Source organism: Galeopterus variegatus, unplaced genomic scaffold, assembly GCF_000696425.1.
Source record: "Galeopterus variegatus unplaced genomic scaffold, G_variegatus-3.0.2 Scaffold1738, whole genome shotgun sequence".
Lineage (NCBI taxonomy): Eukaryota > Metazoa > Chordata > Mammalia > Dermoptera > Cynocephalidae > Galeopterus > Galeopterus variegatus.
This window is the reverse complement of record NW_007727849.1, coordinates 180114-203491: the sequence shown is the minus strand read 5'-3', so window position 1 is coordinate 203491 and position 23378 is coordinate 180114. Positions and strand designations below refer to the sequence as shown.

General features: G+C 40.2%; 2 protein-coding genes across 4 annotated transcripts in view; one reads left to right on the top strand and one right to left on the bottom strand.

The window, feature by feature from the left end:
* ELP2 (elongator acetyltransferase complex subunit 2) overlaps window positions 1-676 on the bottom strand; it is a 41657-nt gene extending 40981 nt beyond the window's left edge. The window contains exon 1 of one of the 2 annotated variants that reach the window (XM_008578669.1): window positions 484-676. In XM_008578669.1, coding sequence (XP_008576891.1) covers window positions 484-621 — 138 coding nt within the window. In that variant the 5' untranslated portion in view covers window positions 622-676. The remainder of the gene's footprint in view (window positions 1-483) is intronic. The other variant, XM_008578670.1, reaches the window with a different exon arrangement.
* A 76-nt stretch (window positions 677-752) lies between these two features.
* SLC39A6 (solute carrier family 39 (zinc transporter), member 6) lies at window positions 753-22373 on the top strand. 2 transcript variants are annotated; one of them, XM_008578672.1, is made up of 10 exons: window positions 753-1432; window positions 3353-4099; window positions 5646-5829; window positions 6766-6935; window positions 8419-8637; window positions 14062-14167; window positions 16823-17200; window positions 17798-17814; window positions 18691-18771; window positions 19890-19976. In XM_008578672.1, the coding sequence occupies exons 2-9, from the start codon at window positions 3362-3364 to the stop codon at window positions 18724-18726; spliced, it is 1848 nt and encodes a 615-aa protein (XP_008576894.1). In that variant the 5' UTR covers window positions 753-1432; window positions 3353-3361; the 3' UTR covers window positions 18727-18771; window positions 19890-19976. The 2 variants fall into 2 exon arrangements, with proteins under 2 accessions (XP_008576894.1, XP_008576893.1); XM_008578671.1 differs by lacking the exon at window positions 17798-17814 and adding an exon at window positions 21155-22373 and having other exon boundaries at window positions 807-1432; window positions 19890-20080.
* The last annotated feature ends 1005 nt before the right edge of the window (window positions 22374-23378 follow it).

The following is a 23378-nucleotide window of genomic DNA, read 5'->3' as shown; positions in this document are numbered from 1 at the left end:
GCACTTTCCTTAAAATGTCCATTGCCGTGGGTAAAACACAGGTAATATTTATTTGAAATTCAATACAACAAAAGTTCACTTACCAAGACTGAGGAAAACAGAGAAATGAAATACCATCTGTGGGACAATGGCTTTAAGCCCTACCTACGTTTCAGTTCTTTTAAAACCGGCTGATTCTTTAACAGGACTACAGCTCCCAAGGAAAGCTTCAGGTAAGGTTACCATCATTCGGGATTCAGCGCGGGGCTAACAGGCCACTGGCAGGGCAAGGGCCGCCGTGACAGCGGACTGACGCAGTTTGTGAGACGGCGAGAAACGAGTCCGGCGCGCCCACGGCAGCCTCCTCTCCCAGACCCACTCCCCTGAGCCGACCCGACCGCGCACTCGGCCTCCTAGTCGTAGGCGGCAGCTACAGTCCGCCCGGGCGCGCCCGGGAGCTTCCGCCCCAGAAGCACATGGGTCGGACGTCCCACTACCCCTTACCTGAGGGTCATAGAGCACCACAGAGCAGGACGTGCCGAAGGCCAGAAGTCCTCCGGGCCCGGAGCTCCAGCTCAGGACTCCCCGCACTCGGTTTGGGCAGCAAAACACGTGAGCGGCCTCCAGCACGGGTACCACCATGTTGCCGGACTGGTCGGCGGGCGACACCGACGCGCACACTTCCGCCCTCGGAGCGGAACTACTGGCGTGTCCGCTTCTCCTGGTGCCTCATCCGCTCGGCGTTTCGGAGGCGGCCCCGCCCCCCGCCCTGGCCCTAGTGCATCTCCAGCACGCGCTCAGACCGCAGCACGAGGCAGCCGCTACGAGCTCTCTTTTCGTGGGCCGTGGGCCAGCCACGAGCAACGTCTCCGTCCCAGGAGCGAAACCCCAGCGGAGTAGCTCGGGACCCTCCAGGAGGATCTGGGGTCGTGTGCCAGGGCAGCGTCAGAGTCACCCCGCTGCCTTTTACTGCCCAGTTCCCAGCAGTGGACAGGGCTGGCCTGGGCGGCCTCGGCAAGCGAGTCTCGAGCCTTAGAGAAGCTCAGGGGCGCGGCGGGGCCCAAGAAAAGGACCCCAAACTGCTCACAGTCCTCTCGGACCGCACCACTACCTCCCGCCCCGTGCCCCTGCTAGCCCCGCGCGCCTGCGGACACGCGGAAAAGCGGATCCGTCTGCAGAGACAGGGTTTGGAGCCGCATTGCGCATGCCCCGCAGTCATGGCAGGAGGAGGCGGTGGCTCCCGGCGGCGCGCGGCGCGCGGCGGTAATTAGTGATTGTCCTGCTCCGGGGAGGCGCGGGGCGCGGCTGAGTGGCAGCACCCCCGGACCGAGGCGCGCCCTGTAGAGGTTTCTCGAAGAGACCAGCGCGGGCCTGTTCTGAGGCCTCCGGACCGCCCGCGGGAAACCGAACCTGCACACGGGGTCGGGTCATAGGACGGCGAGGCCGCGGAGAGGTGAGACCCGCAGGTCCGGAAGGGGGGCGGCGGGGAGGAGAGCCCCGCGGGCCGGGCAGACAGAGGGGTCGGAGACGGCGGTCCTGCGGGCCGGGCAGGGGGCTGCAGAGGAGGCTGCCGGGGAGAGTCCGCCACTGGCGCGCACTCGCCGGGGAGAGCCAGACTTCCCAGCTTGGGGTGCCCAGATGGGCTTCGGGGCCCAGCGGAGGACCTTCTGAGGAGACGGTCTGTATGTTTCATCCCGTATTCGAAGAAGGTACTGACGTGTTTAAAAATAAAAAGCCTTCAGCAACAAAGCTTTGTGCTCCCACTCCCCCTTTCTCCACTCACGGGTTTCTCCAAGGCCCTTTCCTTCGGCTTGCTTTTTTCCTCCAGCCCGCGCCTACTTGCTGGAATCCGCGGACCGGTTCGCGACCGCCCTCAGCATCCTCCCTGGAGGAAGGCACGGAGCTGCTTGGAGCTGCCCCCTGTGCTGGTCCCCACCCACCCCACTCCTCGTCTCTTTCCTGGGAATGATTTCTCACTGGTTCTCTTTAAATGAACTCCCAGAACTCAGGCCCCGAAGATTCTTTCAGGAGTCTACTCCTACGCTAGTTATGTACTTCTGTTTCTACTGCCCTCAGTGTGACAAGCAGTGTGTGTACAACGCATGAGTTTAACTACAGTTCCACATACATTCGTGTGTGTGTTTTGCTGTTCATCCTGCAAAATTGGTATTACTGGTTTTTAAAATAAGGTGATGAATATGGGAGCCTGGTCCAAGGAAGAACAGCTGAAAGCGGTAGAGCTGGGTTGCCCATCGGAAACCCAACCTCTGCGTATTTTGCCAGAGACATCCCCATCCACCTTTGGTGCTGGATATCTGCTGGGTCCTGAGTTATCCGCCTGTCAGCTTAGCTGACTATGCTGTACCTTCCTCTGGTTAACTAAATTCTGCTTTTGAAGCCGGAGCTTGATTCCTAACTCCTGTTTGGGGCATAGGCCTTTGGTTCCGAACACTATTGTGTGCAGTCCGTGACAAAATTTTCACTGTTTTTTAGCAACATTAGAGTGATATAGTGAGCTTTTCATGAAGTTTAATTAATGATTATTACGCAGCCATTCAAAAGAATAAGGTACATCTATATGTACTGACATGAAAGCATATCTGATTCATTGTCGAATGGGAAGAAGGATCCCATTTGTAGCAACATTAGAGTGATATAGTGAGCTTTTCATGAAGTTTAATTAATGATTATTACGCAGCCGTTCAAAAGAATAAGGTACATCTATATGTACTGACATGAAAGCATATCTGATTCATTGTCGAATGGGAAGAAGGATCCCATTTGGGTGTTTACAGTACACATCTATTTGAGTAAGCATAGAAAATGTCCTGAGGGGTACAGGAGAAACTGACAAAATTGAGCAACTTTGAGGAGTGGGGATTGAGGAAAAGAGTACTGAATGGATTTAGATATAAGGAGAGTGTGTTCGTTTAAGAATAAAAATTTAGTGGATTTTGAGATAATCATTTCTACTTTTTTGGTGTTAAAAGATTCTTTTATGAAATGATGGTGATAGTGGAGGTAGTTAGGTTTTGTTTTTGCTTTGTCTTGTCTCGAATCTTTGTTCTCAACACAGTAAGTTGCCAGTATGGCTGTAGCCATGTGGTTCTCTCCTGTCTCTGAATTAGTTACTTTACAGTGCTAAATACAGTCTCTTAGCACTCAGCTGTTTTCCAGTTGTTCCAAGTGTTTTAGCAATGCAAAGGTAGAGCCTAGTACTTAGTTCTATGTATCTTCACAGTACTTAGCACCATACTGACCACACCAAATGATACTCTGTAAACCTTGATTATTTGATTAGACATCAGTTTTTGCATGAGGTTTTTAATTCAAATTGTTTTAGAAGTTGATTTTTTTTTTCTGTTTTTTCTAGGAAGGTGCAATGGCAAGAAATTTATCTGTAGTCTTGATCCTGACCTTCGCCCTTTCAGTCACAAATCCCCTTCATGAACTAGAATCAGCAGCTGCTTTCCCTCAGACCACAGAGAAAATTAGTCCAAATTGGGAATCTGGAATTAATGTTGACTTAGCAGTTACCACACAGCGACATCATCTACAACAGCTTTTCTACCGCTATGGAGAAAATAATTCCTTGTCAGTTGAAGGGTTCAGAAAATTGCTTCAGAATATAGGCATAGATAAGATTAAAAGAATCCATATACACCATGACCACGAGCACCACTCTGACCACGAGCATCACTCTGACCACGATCGGCACTCTCACCGTAATCATGCTGCTTCTAGTAAAAACAATCGGAAAGCTGTTTGCCCAGACCATGACTCTGATAGTTCAGTTAGAGATCCTAGAACTAGCCAGGGGAAAGGATCTCACCGACCAGAACATACTGATGGTAGAAGAAATGTCAAAGAGGGTGTTAGTGCTAGTGAAGTAACCTCAGCTGTTTATAACACTGTCTCTGAAAGAACTAACTTTCTAGAGACAATAGAGACTCCAAAACCTGGAAAATTCCTCCCCAAAGATGTAAGCAGTTCCACCCCACCCAGTATTACAGAAAAGAGCCGGGCAAGCTGGCTGTCTAGGAGGAAAACAAATGAGTCTGTGAATGAGCCCATAAAAGGCTTTATGTATGCCAGAAACACAAATGAAAATACTCAGGAGGTAAGATAAGTGCTTTTTATTATTTTAACATACCTGTTTGTCTGTCCTGTCATTACCACTCTACCTCTAGTTGTAAGGAGTTTAAAGTAAAAATAAAATGGTGAAGCTGTTGAAAAGGGAATTTCTACCTTCTCAGCAAGGCACTTAGCTCAAAGTGTGCCTACTATGTTGTAAACATTTCTGATACAGAACTTGGGGAATAGTTCTTTGGTGAGCGTAGTGCTGCCTACTAAAATTTTTTTCTAATATAGAATGTAAAATACATATAGAAAGATATCAAGGTTATTTTTGGAGAAAGTCTTTGAAAATGAACATTATTAATAAAAATAGGAAATAGAGGGTTGAAAAGCATTAGTTAGAATCCACGTTTTAGGAAAAGGTGTGGCTGAAAAGCTGAAAAACACTGAAGAGCAGTGCTGCCTCCTTGACAGAAGTATCGCAATGACTTGGAGAGTGAAATTGGAGCAGCGAAAAGTCTGGACAGTGAGGTTCTAAGTTCATGTGGATTTTCTAGAATAGACTTCCAGACTGTAAATAAATTTACCTTGGCTGAGAGATTTCATGAACAAGGAATTAGTTGGTATACTTTAATAAGCAAAACTTAAGTACTTCATTCAAACCAGCCTATAACTTTACTAATTCTGGAATAATTCTACTAATGCTCATAGCCATAGCAACACTGGAGATGAAGTTTGTTCTGAGTAGTATTGGCCAAGAATTGTGGGAGTTTAAAATATCTTTATGGAAGATGAGAAACAGGCACTACAGCCAAATTTTTTTTTTATGGGGGGGGTTAAATTGCAGAGTTTCTCTTCAAACTAAGCTTGTCATCTAATTAAATTGTTGAAAACATCTGCCTGCTGGTACAGGCTTGTTTTATTAACCAGCATTGCAGATTATAAGAATAATCTGCATAATTTAATATTTTCTCATTGTAGAGCATGATTTGCCAGGTATTTAGACAGAACTGAGCTGAGTTTTTGCAAGCAGGGTCATTGCTGGAAGGAGCGACACCTCTTGGGCTTGTTTAGGCCAAGTAGGATTGCATTAGTACTAAAACAACATATTTCTCAATCTCTAATGAACTCCATTTTGAAATTAAAGCTCATTTCCTTAACTGGTTTATACAATGAGTTAATAGGCTTGTGAATCTTCATTTATCTCCAAGCTTGTTCCAGTTGAGGCTTTGTCCAGGAGAAAGCCTCCTAGGTGATGCAACTGCTTTCCCAAGAAGTAGGCAGAAGAGATAAGATACCATCGTTGTGACAGTATCTCTAGGTTGCTTGAGGCAAATTCTAAAGTACTCAAAACAAAAGTTGGTTTTAATAAAGCTTAAGTTGCGATAACTTAAAAAGATAAAAGAGGTAGCTTTAGTAAAGAAAGGATGTTGTGTCATCAAACCACAAGTGGTCTCCAAAAAGTTCATGGAAGGATTTGTATTATCTTTTAATTCAGTTTCCATGAACTTTTTGAAGTACCCTCATACTTTTTGGGATTCTCTCATGGGAACGCCTTTTAGTGATTTTCACTGCTTTGTTTCCTTCAGTGTTTCAATGCGTCAAATCTGCTTATGTCTCATGGAATGGGCATCCAAGTTCTGCTGAATGCAAAAGAGTTCAACTATCTCTGCCCAGCCATCATCAATCAAATTGATGCCAGATCTTGTCTGATTCATACAACAAGTGAAAAGAAAGCTGAAATCACTCCAAAGACCTATTCTTTACAAATAGGTACAATTGCCTTTTTTATGTAAAAATAATTTCTAGTAGATACATTTATGTTGTACTTTTTCTTACATTTCCATTGACCTATTCATTTTTTCAGTGTAATTCCAAATACATCATTGTAGTTGGTCTCTTCCCTGAATGTAAAGAAAGCAAGCATGTTAGCCCACCCTTAAAAAAATAAATAAATAAAACTTAGATTATGACTTGCCTGAGGTCATCCCACAAGATGTGTCAGGATATCTACAGTTTGGGCTTTTTATGTCTTGTCATACTACTTAGGAGGAGGGTCAGAGTTCACCTCTGCTGCTTCGGAGCCTAATTTTGGTATGTTCTTATTGATGAGTGAAATTAGCATAAGTTCTATTATAGTATAGAGTCATGTTGCTTGAGAGCTGTAATAAGAAATAATTGCTTCGTTCACTGAGGAAGTTATTGAGTTCCTGGGTTTTTGTTTTAAATTTTTGGTTTGATTTTGGTTTTGGTGGCTGGCTGGTATGGGGATCCGAACCCTTGACCTTGGTGGTGTTAATACTGAGCTCTAACCAACTGAGGTAACCGGCCAGGTTTGTTTTTAATTTTTAACTTTTATTTCTTCTCTTTCATAATTTAGCTTTTATGGGAGTCTGAAAGCTCAGTTCTCAAGTGAGTTAGAGTTCATCCTTGGTAACCATTTTTTCCCTCTCTTCACCCCATCTGAAGAATTTTCTACTAGGCTTATGCTCCTTACGTGGAGAGATCTTAAGTACGTCAGGTTGTTAATTTGAGCCAGCAACAGTTTCTTGCTTACTGTGCTATTGCCAAAGTCCTAATCACATTGAATTTGTGTTTCTTTAGATTCTCTGCTTTTATGTGCTGCTTTATGCTACTCTCTAAAACTCTCTTTTTAAAAGTTTATCAATTGTATGATTTTCCTTTGCTTTGTTTTGTTTTGTTTGACAGCCTGGGTTGGTGGCTTTATAGCCATTTCCATCATCAGTTTCCTGTCCTTGCTTGGGGTTATCTTAGTGCCTCTCATGAATCGGGTGTTTTTCAAATTTCTCCTAAGTTTCCTTGTGGCCTTGGCCGTTGGGACTTTGAGTGGTGATGCTTTTTTACACCTTCTTCCACATGTAAGTACAGTAACTTTTCCTATTAGTGTTTTATTATTCAACATTGAAAAAGTTATTTTTGGTTTATACTAGAATTCTTTGTATCAATATATATAAAAAGGTTAGAAATTTGATTTAGAGAAGTTGATTTTAAAATATATTTGGTAATAAAAAGCTACATTTTTATCCTAGATCTTAATATATGTTCTTTTTTTTTTTTTTTTTTGCCTTTTTTTAAAAAGGAATTTACTAAATACAGACTAATTTTCTGGAGCCCACTTAATAAAAGGAGACAAACTCTGCTCAGATATTAGTACCGTGACAGTGTGAATTATCTACTTACCTGCTAGTATAATTGCCACGGAAATAAAATATGTGACCCTTTTTGTACCCAACAAACTTAGAGGTTTTCTTCAGAGTTGAATTTATGTGTCTATTTAGAGAGTTACACTTCATGACATGAATGAACTCTTAAATAAAACAAGTTTGGTAAAGTGAATTTACATTTACCATTAAATATTTGGAATAGGTGCTCAGGCAGAAAATATTTGGATCTTATTTTTTAAATTTCCCTCAGAAATTTTCAGGTAAGTGGAAAGGAAATTACTCTACTCCTAAAGCACTGCAGATCTCAATGTTCCATTCAGTAGTGAAAGAAAACATTTTGCTGTGACAAGCTCTATGACTACTAGCTGGCATATGTTCATATCTACTGCACAAAGGAGCACACACATGCAGTGTACTCTATAACCCCTCCAGTCTCACCTCTGTTAGCATGTTCCACACCTGATTACCTAATATACAGTAGCAGTAGTTATTACTGCAATCACCTGCAGCCGGCCAGGGCAGTGCACTCAGGTCTCAGATACCTACCAGGGCCCATCACTACACACAGGCTAGGCTTTTTTTTTTGTCTTTTTCGTGACCGGTAAGGGAATTGCAACCCTTGGCTTGGTGTCGCCCGCACCGTGCTCAGCCAGTGAGCGCACCGGCCATTCCTATATAGGATTCGAACCCACGGCGGGAGCGTCGCTGCGTTCCCAGCGCCGCACTCTCCCAAGTGCGCCACGGGGCCGGCCCCAGGCTAGGCTTTTTACAAGGCTAGTCTGATGACACTGGTATGGGCTATTTGGTTGGGAATATAAGCAGTAGATACCATATGCCTATTAAGTCTAGCAGTTCTCTGTTATTTGTGGCTATAGTAACTTGTGAAACAGTGGAAATACTACCTATATATTATGAGGGTAACTGGGGAATGTATGTGTCCTTATGTAAACAGACCCATTCTATTAAATGCCATGGTACATTACGTACATTAAGCTCTACATAGCAAGCTGCCCCATTGGTCATTTTATTTTTAATGTTTTAAACTTCCTCTCAGTTCTGAAGTATTCCATTAACTGCCTAATTCTGAATAATATCAAATTTGACTGTACTATCTTGGCCAATTTTTCTGATATATGAAACTAGTGAATTTATAAATTATATATAATTTTGCTTTTAGTCTCATGCAAGTCACCACCATAGTCATAGCCATGAAGAACCATCAATGGAAATGAAGAGAGGACCACTTTTCAGTCATCTGTCTTCTCAACATATAGAAGAGAGTACCTATTTTGATTCTACATGGAAGGGTCTGACAGCTCTAGGAGGCTTATATTTCATGTTTCTCGTTGAACATGTACTCACATTGATCAAGCAATTTAAAGATAAGAAGAAAAAGGTAAGAAAAAAGTATACTGAGTACTTACTGTGCATCAGACATTATTTACAGTGGTACTCTAGCTAGACTGTTAGACTAGCTTGTCCAGGGTGTGTGTTCTTTTTTTTTTTTTTTTTTTTAAGATGACCAGTAAGGGGATCTTAACCCTTGGCTTGGTGTTGTCAGCACCACGCTCAGTCAGTGAGCGAACCAGCCATCCCTATATAGGGATGTCATACATCCGAACCCATGACCTTGGTGTTATCAGCACCGCGCTTGGTGTTGTCAGCACCACGCTCAGCCAGTGAGCGAACCAGCCATCCCTATATAGGGATGTCATACATCCGAACCCATGACCTTGGTGTTATCAGCACCACACTCTCCCGAGTGAGCCACGGGCCAGCCCTCAGGGTGTATGTTCTTTAGTTGACAGGAGGTTCAGTATCTTGGAGTACTTTTTAGACCCAGAGGCATTCATGTAGAACAATTCTGTATCTTGATGACCCTGGAGTTTTCCCGCCTTCAATCTTCTTTGAAACTCATAAGGGTAAGAAAGGCAAGGATAAACATCTATATAAATGACTAAACAAGGTACAAGCGGGGCCTTAAAGACCAGAAGTGTCATGATACACTGTCTATATTTATTGGTGGTTATGATTATTGTGATTCATTTTAAATTATTTATCCAGTAGCTGAACGTTGTTTTGTTTCTAAGGATATGTGACTTTCACAGGCTTGCCCTTTGCAAATGGGATCAGAAAATAGTAGGAAGCCAAATAGTAGGCTCTTTATTTCTGGGTAAAAATACTTCTGAGTTGCCTGTGGTTATCTGCCTCTTCTGATCTGATGTGATCAGGCAGGTCAGTCAAAAGACTTTCAGAAGGGAGACTCTTAAAAATGATGTGCACAGATCTCAGACACTTTAACTTAAATCATCTGGGCTGGCCAGTTAGCTCAACTAGGGAGAGCACAGTACTGAAATGAGGATTTGAGCTAAAATTAAGACGCAGAAATTTAATGTAGGTTATATTTCTTTCACACATGAGTTTTTGGACTCATCTAAAATTCCCACTGCCCACATATTCTGATGAAAATGAAATCAATGCTTGAAGTAGAAGACAAAAATATCACTACTTTCACCTACATAAAACAAAAAAATTGGGTGATTCAATCCATTGGGTCAATCCATTTAATCAACTCAATTAAAAAAAAAAAAAAAACCTTCAAAGAAAACCTTGGTCAACATCAAATGACCAGAATATGAGAGTACAGATGTTTTATTTTTTCATTTTTGGTGGCTGGCCGGTATGCAGATCCGAACCTTTGACCTTGGTGTTATTGGCACTGCACTCTAACACACCTGAGCTAACCAGCCAGTCCCTGAGTTGAAGTTTTATATCTTTTTTTTTTCTTTTTAAACAGCCATGCTGCTTTGTCTACAATTTTCAGTTTTGGTTTCTCAAAAATTGAACAAGAGGTTACACACTTGTAAACTATTCTGAGTGTGGAACCTAGATTGTGGAAATTTAAAAAATTTTATGCAGTGATTACCTTACATAATTAGATAGCCTTTTGTTTGTTTTAGCAACTTGCCTTTGAATCTTTTTAAAGCATTCAACTTGTGTATTCGTAGAGGTAACTATTCTTACCATCATTTTGTAGTTTGAGCAATATGTAATTAAATTGTGTAATTATAATAACAAGGATAACTGGCATGAAGAAGTTTGAAAACTAACAAGGTTGATTCTTCTGAGCATAGAGCTCACTGTGGGAAATAGAAATGCATTTGTGAACAAGAGAGTGGCCTCCTTATTCATCCTATGAATATTTGCACTTACGGATTTTACATTCACTAAGATCTCAAATTGCAAATTTTGAACCTTGTCTTTAGTGGACCTGAATTTAAAGCGAAGAAGTAAAATAAGAATAGCGTATTCATTCTTAATCTAGGAAATTATCTTCTGTGTTCCTGTTGTCCCAATTGCTTCACTTGGGCTGGTTTGAGGATACATCCTACTTCTTTATGTCCTCTGAAATCATTCTTACCTTTAAGAAATATGACCGTTTTTGTTTTGGGGAGGGGGGCTTAGGATTTTTTTTTTTTTACTTTGTTTCTGGTTCAAGTGCCATAATTTATTTAACTTTCTAGTTTCAATTTAGTTTTCAAATTTTACCTAAAGGAAGTTTTTCTTTAATCTGGTACTCTTTAATCTGGACCACTAAGAAATAGACTCTCTATTATCTATAATAGAACAGTTTTTCTTTTCCAACCCTATGTCATAACTCTAGGTTATTAGTGAGATATGAAGTTAGTTTGTATTATAACCAGTACTTTTAAATGCAACAATCATTTTACAGTGTATTACATGTATTACTATGTATAAATTACATATGAGGGTACTTCAAAAGTTTGTGGAAAAATAGAATTAAAATATAATATGAGTCTTTCCTTGAACTTTTTGAAGTGCCCTTGTGTATTACTGTGGCTTATAGTATGAGAAGTATGATAATCTCTCTGCTAAAATAGTATCTGTGAGAATTTAAGTTCTTAAGAGCCAGGACCTCTCTGTCTTATTTACTGCTCTATTTCCAATGCCTAGAATAGTGTCTGGTACATAACAGATGACTGATAAATATTTATTGAATATATAAGGAGCATGAAACAGCAAGTAAGCGTAATTTCTAGACAAAGACTTCCCACTGGAGTTTTGCAAACATTACATGTTCTTTTCCTTTTTTAGAATATATTGAGTTTATCTTTGGTCAAGGGGATTTAGATCTTAATGTTCCCTAGTAGTTTTTAATCTCATTTGGTGTTCTCAAAAAGAAAAAAACTATTCATTATATGGTGAGTGTTGGGAGCTCTTTAGGCCCGTAAGAGGACATTTTCCTTAAAAGATCCATCCTGGGGGCCAGCCCGTGGCTCACTTGGGAGAGTGTGGTGTTGATAACACCAAGGCCACAGGTTCGGATCCCTATATAGGGATGGCCGGTTAGCTCACTTGGGAGAGCATGGTGCTGACAACACCAAGTCAAGGGTTAAGATCCCCTTACCGGTCATCAAAAAAAAATCCATTCTGCACCCCTGGGAGGTTCTATATATCATAGTTTAGGTTACCTGCTATATAGGTCAATTTGAAATCTCTACCTTCAAGTTAGGGCTACACATCATGCTTAATATACTAGGGTCTTCAAAAAGTTCGTGGAAATAGTCGTATTATCTTTTAATCCTATTTTTCTATGAACTTTAAAGTACCTTCAGTATAATATGACCCTTATAATAGTTCAATTTCAAACTTTCTTTTTACCCATGAAGATTATTGCTCCTGCTGGATACTGGAGAATCATCTGTGACATCCCCCTCATCCCCATATCCAATTAAGTTTTGTTAAATATCTCATGTTCTTTCCATTTCTCTTCATCTTCTTTGTTGTCATTCTAGTCCAAGCCATGGTTATCTTCCACCTGAGTGACAGCTGTTGCATCCTAACTGGCTTGTTTACATTGTTTTGTTTTGCTCCTTTTCCAGTCCAGTTTTCACAGAGCAGGCAGTGATTTGTTGAAATGAAAATATGATGAGGTATGTCACTACTTAAAATCCTTCCTTCAGTGACTTCCTGTTGCTTTTAGGACAGAGCCCACTACTCCTGATGTGGTTTGCCTTGTCTGGTCTCCTTCAGCTGTCCCAGCCTCATTTCTATCCATCCCTCCTCTCTGACCTACAAGGACCCAGCCACCTTGTACTTTCAGTTCCAGGACAGTGCTGGTCTCTTCCTGCTTCAAGGCCCTCTCACAAACTATTCTCTGTGCTTGGAATACTGCCTCCTCCACTCTTCCCCTGCAAACTCCTACTTATCTTTAGGTATTGGTGTAAACGTCACATTTTTTCAAAGGAGTCTGTCCTAAAACTTATTTGGGTCTTATTATACACTGTAATAGCACTCTGTGTTTTACCTTTGTAAAATGTATTGAAAATTGCAATCAAAGAATTGTATAATCATTATCTGTGAAAAGCCTCTCTCCCTGTGGATGATAAGCTCCATGAGAACAGTGACTATGTGTCTTCTTTTACATTGTACTGCCAGCACTTAGCTTGGGGGACATTATAGGTCCTTAATACTTATAGAATAAAAGAATTGATTAAATTATTAGTTCTAGAGTCATTGCCTACTTAGAAATAAAGCACCAATAAAAATGACTTAAGATAGCCTGAATTCATCTATTTCCACAAGATTTTAGTACTTTTTCTGATTGAGGCACTATGCTAGGGGTTCATATAAAGACTTGTCTGTTTGCCTTTAAAAACTCTTATAGCCTAAGAATGTATAGATATCTTGTACACTGTTAGAGTGTGAATGAAATCTCAGGTCTGGTGGTGATTGTTTAGGTTATATTCAAAGGTACTGCAAATAACAAATCTATTTGTGATAATTTTCATCATTTTAAATATTATCTTCTACATAATAGATATACACAGACAACATGGTTCAAACAATGACCTTTATGCAACATAAATGTTGCTTGGACTCAGGAGCATTCTCTCAAGCACGGTATTTGGGTGGTTAAAATGCCTAGTGATAAATTCAAGGCTAACTAATAGAAACTTGTTTAAAAAGAGAAAGAATGTTAATGTTTTATTAAGGAATAGTATTTTAATTATAATAACTAAAAAACTAAGTATAGTTTTAGATTATAAAAAAGTATGAGAAATACGGGGTTTCAGTATCCAAAAGAGATATGGAGAAAACCAAGTGGTTGGTTAGCAGATCACTAAATACCTAAGGGAAATACCTCTAGCTGGTTCTAAATGATAACCCAAGGTAGAACTTCTCAATTTTAATGTGCATATGAATCATCAGGCATCTAGTTAAAATCCCCATTCTGATTCATTAGGTCTGGGGTGTGGCCTGAAGTTGTTCATTTACAACAAGCTCTCAGGGGGTACTGTGCTGCTGTGTAAGACCACACTTAGAGTAGATGACCTAGGGGACATTCAGGGAGATGAATGACTTTTCTACATCTCATGTTACTGAGGTATTAATTCTTTTTTATTTATTTTATTTTTTATTTTTTTGTGACCGGTAAGGGGATGGCAACCCTCGACACGGTGTTGCCCGCACCGCTCTCAGCCAGTGAGCGCACCGGCCATCCCTATATAGGATCCGAACCCGCGGCGGGAGTGCCACTGCGCTCCCAGCGCTGCACTCTCCCGAGTGCGCCACGGGGCCGGCCCTAATTCTTTACCTTTCTGACAGTTACTATGCCTAAGGTGCACTACTAGGTGCTGTGCAAGATAAGTGCAGTCCTGCCCTTGGATGGCTTTTACACAGTAGAGGTCTATTACACTGTTGTCTTTTTCAGTGTCTTTTTCTTACCTGTTTGTTTAAAGCTGTACATATAAGCAAATCAACTATTTTAAAGTTTTGCTTTCCCTTGCTATTTTAGAATCAGAAGAAACCTGAAAATGAGGATGACATGGAAATTAAGAAGCAGTTGTCCAAATATGAATCTCGGCTTTCAGCAAATGAGGAGAAAGTAGATACAGATGATCGTAAGTTCTTACGAGTGAATCTGAGTCATTGCTCTGTGATTTGCAGGCACCCCAGGCTCTCTGGGAGAGATGAGACCATGTCCTTTTGTTTGTTTGTTTTTTTAACATCTCTTTTTTTTTTTTCTTTAATTGCCAGTGAGTAGGTTGTTTCTGTGTGAATTACATTTATTTTTTCTCTAGTTTTTTATTTTGAGGTAAATTCAGACTTACAGAAGAGTTTAAGGAATAGTATAAAAAATTCCTGTATTCCCTTCGCTCAGGTTCCTCACTTATTTTATCACGCAATTATTTATTATTCTCTCTTTCTCTAAGTCTCTATACAGGCACAAATTTTTCTCTGAACCATTTGAGAATAGGTTATGGATAAAGAATAGGATATCTTTATCCCTAAATACTTCGGTGTATGTCTCCTAAGAAAAAGGACATTCTCTTAATATAATCCTCCCTACCCGCCCTTGCCAAAAAATTGGTCCAGAGTGCAATCCAGGATCAGAAGTTGCACTTAGTTGGCTCTCCTTTGGAGATTGTGTGATATTTTTTCATGGTTAGATCAGTTTTGGCAGGAACACCACATGTCTCGTGACATGGTGTGCCACCTGATGTGATGCTCTGTCACTAATTGGTGATGGCAATTTTGATCACTTGTCTAAGGTTGTGTCCATCATTCTCCATTGTAAAGTTACTATTTTTCCTGTAACTTGAGTGTTAGCTTGGCATTTCTTTTTTTTTTTTTTCTTCTCCTTTTTGTCTTTTTTCGTGTCCGGCAACGGATCACAACCCTCAGTGTCGCGCCCGTACCGGACCGGGACCGGCAACGGGATCGCAACCCTCAGTGTTGCGCCCGTACCGGACCGGGACCGGCAACGGGATCGCAACCCTCAGCGCCGCGCCCATACCTCGCTCAGCCAGTGAGCGGGAACCGGTCTGTATGTGGGATCCGAACCCTCGTCGGGAGCGCCACCGCGCTTCCCAAGCGGCGCACTGTAGCAGTGCGCCACCGGGCCGGCCCCAGCTTGGCATTTCTTATTGGACAAACTCAGTTAAGATTCAAATTTTAAACTGAACTCCTCGTATGACCTTCAAGGTCCCACTGGGCCCTTACTCTCGCTCATTGTTCTCACTGCTCCAGCCCCACTGGCCTTCTTTTCACCTGTGAGCACACACGTTTTGTCTTAGGGCCTTGCACTTACTGTTCTTTCTTCTTGGAATACTCTTCTGCCAGATCTTCACATCAATTCCTTCATCTGTTGTTCAGATTTCAACTCAGATATCTCCTCCTGAGGGGCCTTCTCTGGTCACCCAGATACAGGAAGTCTCCCACTCCCTCTCATTCATGTTACCCTTTAATTTCGACTTACCAGTCCATCCAATTACCAAATTTGTCGTGTGTTTCCTTCCTAAGTGGCCGTCTTGCCACAAGAACATAAGCTTCTTGAAGGCAGGTATTTTGTTGTGCCCCACTCTATCCCCAGTGCCTGCCAGAGTGCCTGGCACAGCATTGGTGCTCAATAGATAGTTGCTGACTGAGGGGAGAGAAAAACTATTGTTGCTGCTGCCTACTTGTAAGATTTCCTGTCCACCCTAAATAGCAGATAAAATGCTTTTGCTCTTCTTCCTGCATCTATTCCCTCTTAAACTTTTTTAATGGACTCGAGTGAAATGTGTAATGATGGGAGGGTATAGCTGCTCTAGAATTGGACCACAGTGTCAGGGATGCTCCCAAGAAAATTGATAGCAGTGTACAGGAGGACAAAGACAAAGCAATCTTATTGTTGCAGTTTACTTTCCTCTGTACAAACAGTCTTGGTGATGGTGAAATAATTCAGACACTTCTGTTTTTCCTTGAATTTTGGTCTCCAAAAAAAAGAATGTTAGATGACAGGATTATGCTTGTTTTTTATTTCCAATATGTAGTATTTTAAAAAAATAAATATTTTAAATATCTAAAAATATATTTTTCTAAGCATGTGCTTCTTTTATGATCAGAAAAAGTGTCATTTTTAAAAATGTAGGGCGCAGCCTTATAACACCAAGGTCACGGGTTTGGAGCCCTGCACTGACCAGCCACCAGAAAAAATTTAAAATGTAGGGAGGCGGGGCTGGCCAGTTAGCTAAATTGGTTAGAGCACAGTGTTGTAACACCAAGGTCAAGGGTTCACATCCCAGACTGGCCAGCCGGAAAAAAAAAAAAATATATATATATATATATATATAAAAAGAATCGGGAAGATAGTTATTGAATGTTAACCTTTAAAATCTATTCTTTTTTTTTTTTTAAAGGTGACCGGTAAGGGGATCTTAACCCTTGACTTGGTGTTGTCAGCACCACGCTCTCTGAAGCAAGCAAGCTAACCAACCATCCCTATATAGGGATCTGAACTTTTGGCCTTGGTGTTATCAGCATCACACTCTCCCAAGTGCGCCATGGGCCGGCCCTTAAAATCTATTCTTAATATGAGAGCCCATTCACTTTCTAAAATTCATTAAAATCTATTGATGTTTTTCATCAAGCATACTCTAATGTTTAGGTCTACAGGTGTGAGAGAGTTACCATCCTCTTTTGTTGACTTTGTCAGTGGGAAAGTTTGGAATGTGTCTAAGTGCATCAACAAAGCTTTTTGACTTTGTCCCATTGCCCTTTGTGTTTATTCCTAGGACCTGAAGGCTATTTACGAGCAGACACACAAGATCCCTCCCACTTTGATTCTCAACAGCCAGCAATCTTGGAAGAAGAGGAGGTCATGATAGCTCATGCTCATCCGCAAGAAGTCTACAATGAATATGTGCCCAGAGGATGCAAGAATAAATGCCATTCACATTTCCATGATACACTTGGCCAGTCAGATGACCTCATTCACCACCATCACGACTACCATCATATTCTCCATCACCACCACCACCAAAACCACCATCCTCACAGTCACAGTCAGCGCTACTCTCGGGAGGAGTTGAAAGACGCTGGTATTGCCACGTTGGCCTGGATGGTGATAATGGGCGATGGCCTGCACAATTTCAGTGATGGCCTAGCAATTGGTATACATCTACATATTTGTTCCTTGTTGGTTGACTCTGAAAATGTCACATTAAACACCCAGTCAAATTTTAATAAAGAATAGGTTAATTTATAAGGATATTAGTGACTTTCAAGATTATCAAAATGTTATTTCTTTGTTGGCTACTTTGACAATGAAGTACTCAATAAGTGTAAATACAGTTAAGTGCTAAGAACTGTGCCTGGCGCCCATTACCTAAATTTTTATTTTTTATTTTTTGGCAGCTGGCCGGTAAGGGGATCTGAACCCTGGACCTTGGTGTTGTCAGCATCATGTGCTACTGATTTGGCTAACTGGCCAGCCCCTCATTACGTAAATTGTAATTATCAAAAGTTGTTCTTAATTTGCAAGGTCTTAAGATCAGGCTTTAACATGTAGGGAGCATGTGTGAGATTTTTTTCCCCCTGTACATTGAAGTTCCTTTATCTGTAATATAAGTAATATGAGGGTAGTTCAAAAAGTTCATGGAAAAATAGAATTAAAAGATAATATGAATCTTTCCATGAACTTTTTGAACTACCCTCATATTTGTTAAGGTAAAGTGATCTTTTCCATTGTCTTTTCTTTCATGCTAAAGGAATCTTCATATATCTGGTAAGTCCAGTTACCAATCTCTATCCAAAGAATTATAGAATTCTTACTATTGTTATAGCAGGCTGGCTGGTTAGCTCAGTTGGTTAGAACATAGCCTTATAACACTAACGTCACAGATTTGGATCCCTGTACCTGCCAGCCACAAAAAAAAAAAAAAAGAAACCGTAAATTGTTATGCCACTTTGGGAGATAATAGAATACTTACAAATTTTAGTAATTTAGCGCTGAAAGGAACCATGGATATAATTACCAATTAGACAGCATAGGCCTGGAAAGGTAAAGCCACTAGCCCAAGGAGGCAGTGCTGTTCTGTAGCCAGGCTGAGGTGAGCCCAAGCCATGGGTCCATGGGAGTCTGGTGCTCTTCCCCCTATACTGTATTGTATGCACCATGAGCAGACTAAGGAGGAATGTCTAAATGCTTAGTCATGGTTTATATTGATCGATTGCATGAGCTATTTATCTTAGAGTCTCCTTATGAGATAGTGGAAGAGTGAATGTAAACAAATCTAATCACGTGAATTGCTCAGGCAAATGAAACATTTATACTCTTGACAGCAGAGTTTCTTTCTAAACCTTTTAAATCAGTTTATTTTATATGGTAGCAGTTACTTCTCAGGTTTATGTAAGACCACCTACTTATTCTAAGGCATAGTTAAACCTTCCATTCTCTATCATACCTGCTTGTGCTTCTTTGGGAAATTTAGACCTACTGAAATATAATCTAAGATTTCTTATAAAGAAGATACAGAGTTGGGTTGGGAAAGTTCTTTTGATTCACAGCCAAAATATAGTTTATTTCTTTACCTCATTTTGTGTGCTGATCAGATTAAAAAACACAAGCCAAAATTTTTCCAATTGACCTTTTTTTACACAGGTGCTGCTTTTACTGAAGGTTTATCAAGTGGTTTAAGTACTTCTGTTGCTGTATTTTGCCATGAGTTGCCTCATGAATTAGGTAAGAGAACCATATAAACTGTATTTGCTAGGTGGGAGAAATGTCGTAGTGTCACTGGCTTTTGCTAATAATAATCAAGCTTCTTCAAAACTTCCATTCCTTCTCATAAGTCTGCTAACCTACCTGGCTTTTGTTTCTTACTGAGCACAAGTTTATTTCCAGCCAGAATTCTGACCCCACAAGTATGAATACACAGTCGCCTATGTGGGGTTGCCAGAGTGGCAGCTGGGCCCTTTCTGTCATCTTCTTCCCCTGCCAGATATCTTTGCATACTGTCATACTGGTGATATCAGTGATCATCTTTATACACACACTGTGAATAAGACTACAGGATACAAAGGAATCATTTTACATTAAACAGAGAGGAGTTGGTCAAGAGAATCTCACTGGAGTAGAAGAAAAGGGAAATTGATGAGTTGTGTTTTGAATATTGTTCTTCTTTGTCACTAATACATAAAACCTTCCTTAGTTGTTCTGGATTCTAGTTCATGTGTTTGTTTTTCCTCTTATAGACACATATTCATTCACACACACCCCTGATGCCATTTTCACTTATTTCTTGCCATGTGTTCCACCATTTAGAAGGCCACCCATCTGCCTGCTCAATGTGTGCAGTCTTCAACATGTTATTTGAGTTTCACATTCTAGATCCTTCATGCCCTGCGAAGCCTCTCTTAACTATTTCCATCTTCATATGTCTTTTCTCCTTTTGTAACTATAACATTAGACTCTTTAGCTCTTAATTATGTGTTTTCTTTGTCATTTGCTGGTCATTTCATGTGTGTTCTCTTCCTTCCCCTCCCTTCTTTATGGCCAATTATAAAATCCTTGAAGACAGTGCAAGAATACAATAGTAGATTCATGGTATTTATCATTCGTTGACAAAGTGTAAGCCTTAAAAAAATGTTGGATAAAAGATATTTTAGTTCATGCAGCTGTTAGGGTGATTTATGCTGATTAACACTGCTTTAGTCCTGGGTAAGTTTGCTTTTTTTTTCTGTCTTTCAAAAAAATTAGAGAATTTTCTTGAATGTTAGAAGTCTTAAAAATGATTTTCTTAGATCTGCATATGTATCTTAAAAATGATTTTTCACTCTATCCTTTTGTTTTCTGTTCAGGTGACTTTGCTGTGTTACTAAAGGCTGGCATGACTGTTAAGCAGGCTGTTCTTTATAATGCTTTGTCAGCCATGCTGGCATATCTTGGAATGGCAACAGGAATTTTTATTGGTCATTATGCTGAAAATGTTTCTATGTGGATATTTGCACTTACTGCTGGCCTATTCATGTATGTTGCTCTGGTTGATATGGTAAGTTTTAAGAAGTCAAATTGTATTATTGACTAACAAAGTAGAGAAAATGTTCAGTAAAACATCATTTAAAAAAATGTTTTAGACTGAATGCAGTAGTGATGAGAAGTAATTCTGTATTCAAAGGTGGTATGTGAAAATACAGGTCCTAGAGAGGTGTTGTTTTTTTTATTTGTTTGTTTGTTTTGGATTCTTGATCTCAAGGACACCTTACCTAATGTGTATTTAGGATACACAGAAACATCAACCCCCATCTGTAGGATCCGAACCCGTGGCCTTGGTGTTATCAGCACCGCACTCTACCAAGTGAGCCACGGGCTGGCCTTCATGTATCTTTTTAGAGTAGAATCTAAGTTTTCGGGCATTGAATTGTCTATAGATTTGTAGGAAGCCTAGGACAAGCCACATGTTGGCATGTTGTGTGTACTTCCAGAATGCTTTAAAGTTCGACAAAGTAGTCATTCGAGGGTACTTCAAAAAGTGAAGAGGCTGGCTGATTAGCTCAGTTTGTTAAAGCATAGTGTCATAACACCAAGGCCAAGGGTTTGACTCACCATAATGGCCAGCTGCCAAAAAATAAGTAAAGTTAGTGGAAAAATAGAATTAAAAAATACACATCTTTCCACTAACTTTTTGAAGTACTCTTGGATCGTTTTGACAGCAACGGCCACATAACAGTCCCAGCCAATCTTATTGCTAAAACTGTATTTTACATAGTGTAAGTTTTCCTATCTCTGAATGAAAGGCAAACCACATGTTATATTCAGTTCAGATAAGCAGGCAGTACCTGCTGCAGGGATATCAAGATAGCTTTTCATTTTACAGTGGAGCTGACTGGACCAATAGAAGTTTTTACTTGCTCAGAACACTATGAATAATCATTGTTAATTAAACAGCTAGGAAATGCTGTGACATTAGCTAGAGTCAGTATGTACGTAGTTATGTTTTAAGGAATTGACCCATAGTATATCCAGCTACAAGTAAAGCTAGTATACTGTCCTACAAGTTCTTCTAACAGCTAATGTAGTTCAGAAAACTTAAATGTTACTCTTTTTTTGTTTGTTTTTCTTTAAGGTACCTGAGATGCTGCACAATGATGCTAGTGACCATGGATGTAGCCGCTGGGGATATTTCTTTTTACAGAATGCTGGGATACTTTTGGGTTTTGGAATTATGTTACTTATTTCCATATTTGAACATAAAATTGTGTTTCGTATAAATTTCTAACTAGGGCATAAATGCTAGAGTAGCTTAAAAAAATATTGCTGTCTATAGTTTGAATAGTTCGTAGGGAAATGAGTTTGTATGCTGTGATGTGCAGCACTTAAAGTTAGTAGATATTGTGATTTTTGTATTGAACATTGCCATGTGTTATGCTTATAAGGTCAGTTGTGGTAACATAAAGTTACGTTTTAATATTTAAGTTATTCTGTTTTGGAAATAAAAGCTGTATGTGCAATTCACGATTATTACCAGTTTTTTGTATAAATTGGAGATTTGGCATGACGTGTTCTGTATATTTCAGGAAAAATGTCTTTAATGCTTTTTCTAGAACTAATTTAACACAGTAATTTCCATGCTGGATTTTAGGCCTCTGAAGAACTGCTGGTGTTTAGAGTAAGAATGTGCATGAAGCCTAAGATACCAATAAACCTTGTACTTAATTTAAACTAAGAAATAAAGCGGAAAAAAGAATTTGAGAATTGAGGAGGCGTAGATTTCTTATAAAAATCACAAAATTGGTTAGAAAGTAGAGGGGGAAAGTTTAGATTTAAGTAAAAACAGGCAAAATTAGTATAGAGTGCATTCATAAATTGTCAGAGTATTAATGTTCCTGTAAAAACACAGTGAGCACTTTTCAAATACTAATTTAGTTGTACATTTACCTTTTTTTATAATAGAGAAGTCTAAAAAATGTATTTAATGAATTCAAGCAATATATCACTTGACCAAGAAATTGGAACTCTTAAATATTTGTGTGGAGATATACCAGATGAGTATAATGAGTAATGGAAGACCTGGTTGGTGCCGTTGTATATCACCAAAAGTTGTATAATTGGGTGTTCTGGTTTACTAAATGTTAGTATTAGTACTTTGATATATATGAGGTCATGAAAACCAGACATTGTAATTTGACTTCTTAGAATCAGAAAGTATTTTGGTATCTTTCAGTGCTTCAGTGTTGTCATCATGAGCAATTGTCATTTTAAATATAGTACTGTAGACATACTAGGGCTGTCTGTGGCATTCTCTAGATGTTTTTTTACAAAATAAATTCCTCATGTCAGCTTGATGTCAGACATCTGATTTTCTTTTTCTTTACCATCTTAACCATTTTTAAGTGTAGAGTTCAGTAGTTTTAAGTATATTCATGTTGTTGTGCAGTGGATCTCCAGAACTTTTTCATCTTGCAAAACTGAAACTGAGGGCCAGCCCATGGCTCACTTGGGAGAGTGTGGTGATGATAGCACCAAGGCCACAGGTTTGGATCCTGTATAGAGATGGCTGTTTAGCTCATTTGAGAGCGCGTGGTGCTGACAACACCAAGTCAAGGGTTAAGATCCCCTTACCGGTCATTGATAGCACCAAGGCCACAGGTTTGGATCCTGTATAGAGATGGCTGTTTAGCTCATTTGAGAGAGCGTGGTGCTGACAACACCAAGTCAAGGGTTAAGATCCACTTACCGGTCATCCAAGGGTTAAGATCCCCTTACCGGTCATTTTTTGGGGGAAAAAAAACAAAAAACTGAAACTGTATACTCATTTAAAAAGTCCCCATTCCCTCCAAACCCCTGATAACCATCATTCCACTTTGTTTCTATAAAATTGAGATGTCTGATTTTTAAAATTAATCCAGATTATAGTATACTAATCAATTTTGTATTGTATTGGGTGGCCTTATTCAATTTTTAAATTCTTTATCACAAAAAGCACTTCAGAAAATATTTGGCCATAGTTTGTTCCCAGCTGTCCCTAATTTTTTTCTTTTTAACAGAGGCCTAAACCTGGAGAAGAAGCATTAATACTAGAGAGAATACTCTAGAGAGAATCCGTATTTTAATTTAGGATCTTTAAGATGGAGAACACCCCTCCAATGATTAGGAGAGACACAAAATGATGCTGAGGCAACAAAATTATAAGCATTCAGGGCCGGCCCCGTGGCTCACTCGGGAGAGTGCAGCACTGGGAGCGCCAAGGCCCCAGGTTCGGATCCTGTATGGGGATGGCCAGTGCGCTCACTGGCTGAGTGTGGTGTGGACCACACTGAGCCAAAGGTTGCAATCCCCTTACCTTTCCA

Bases quoted from the DNA above. Each gene is read 5' to 3' on its own strand.
- SLC39A6 (XM_008578671.1), top strand. From the start codon at position 3,362: ATGGCAAGAAATTTATCTGTAGTCTTGATCCTGACCTTCGCCCTTTCA. The intron at 4,100-5,645 runs GTAAGATAAGTG...TGTTTCCTTCAG, and splicing joins CAAATGAAAATACTCAGGAG to TGTTTCAATGCGTCAAATCT. The intron at 6,936-8,418 runs GTAAGTACAGTA...TTTTGCTTTTAG, and splicing joins TTTTACACCTTCTTCCACAT to TCTCATGCAAGTCACCACCA.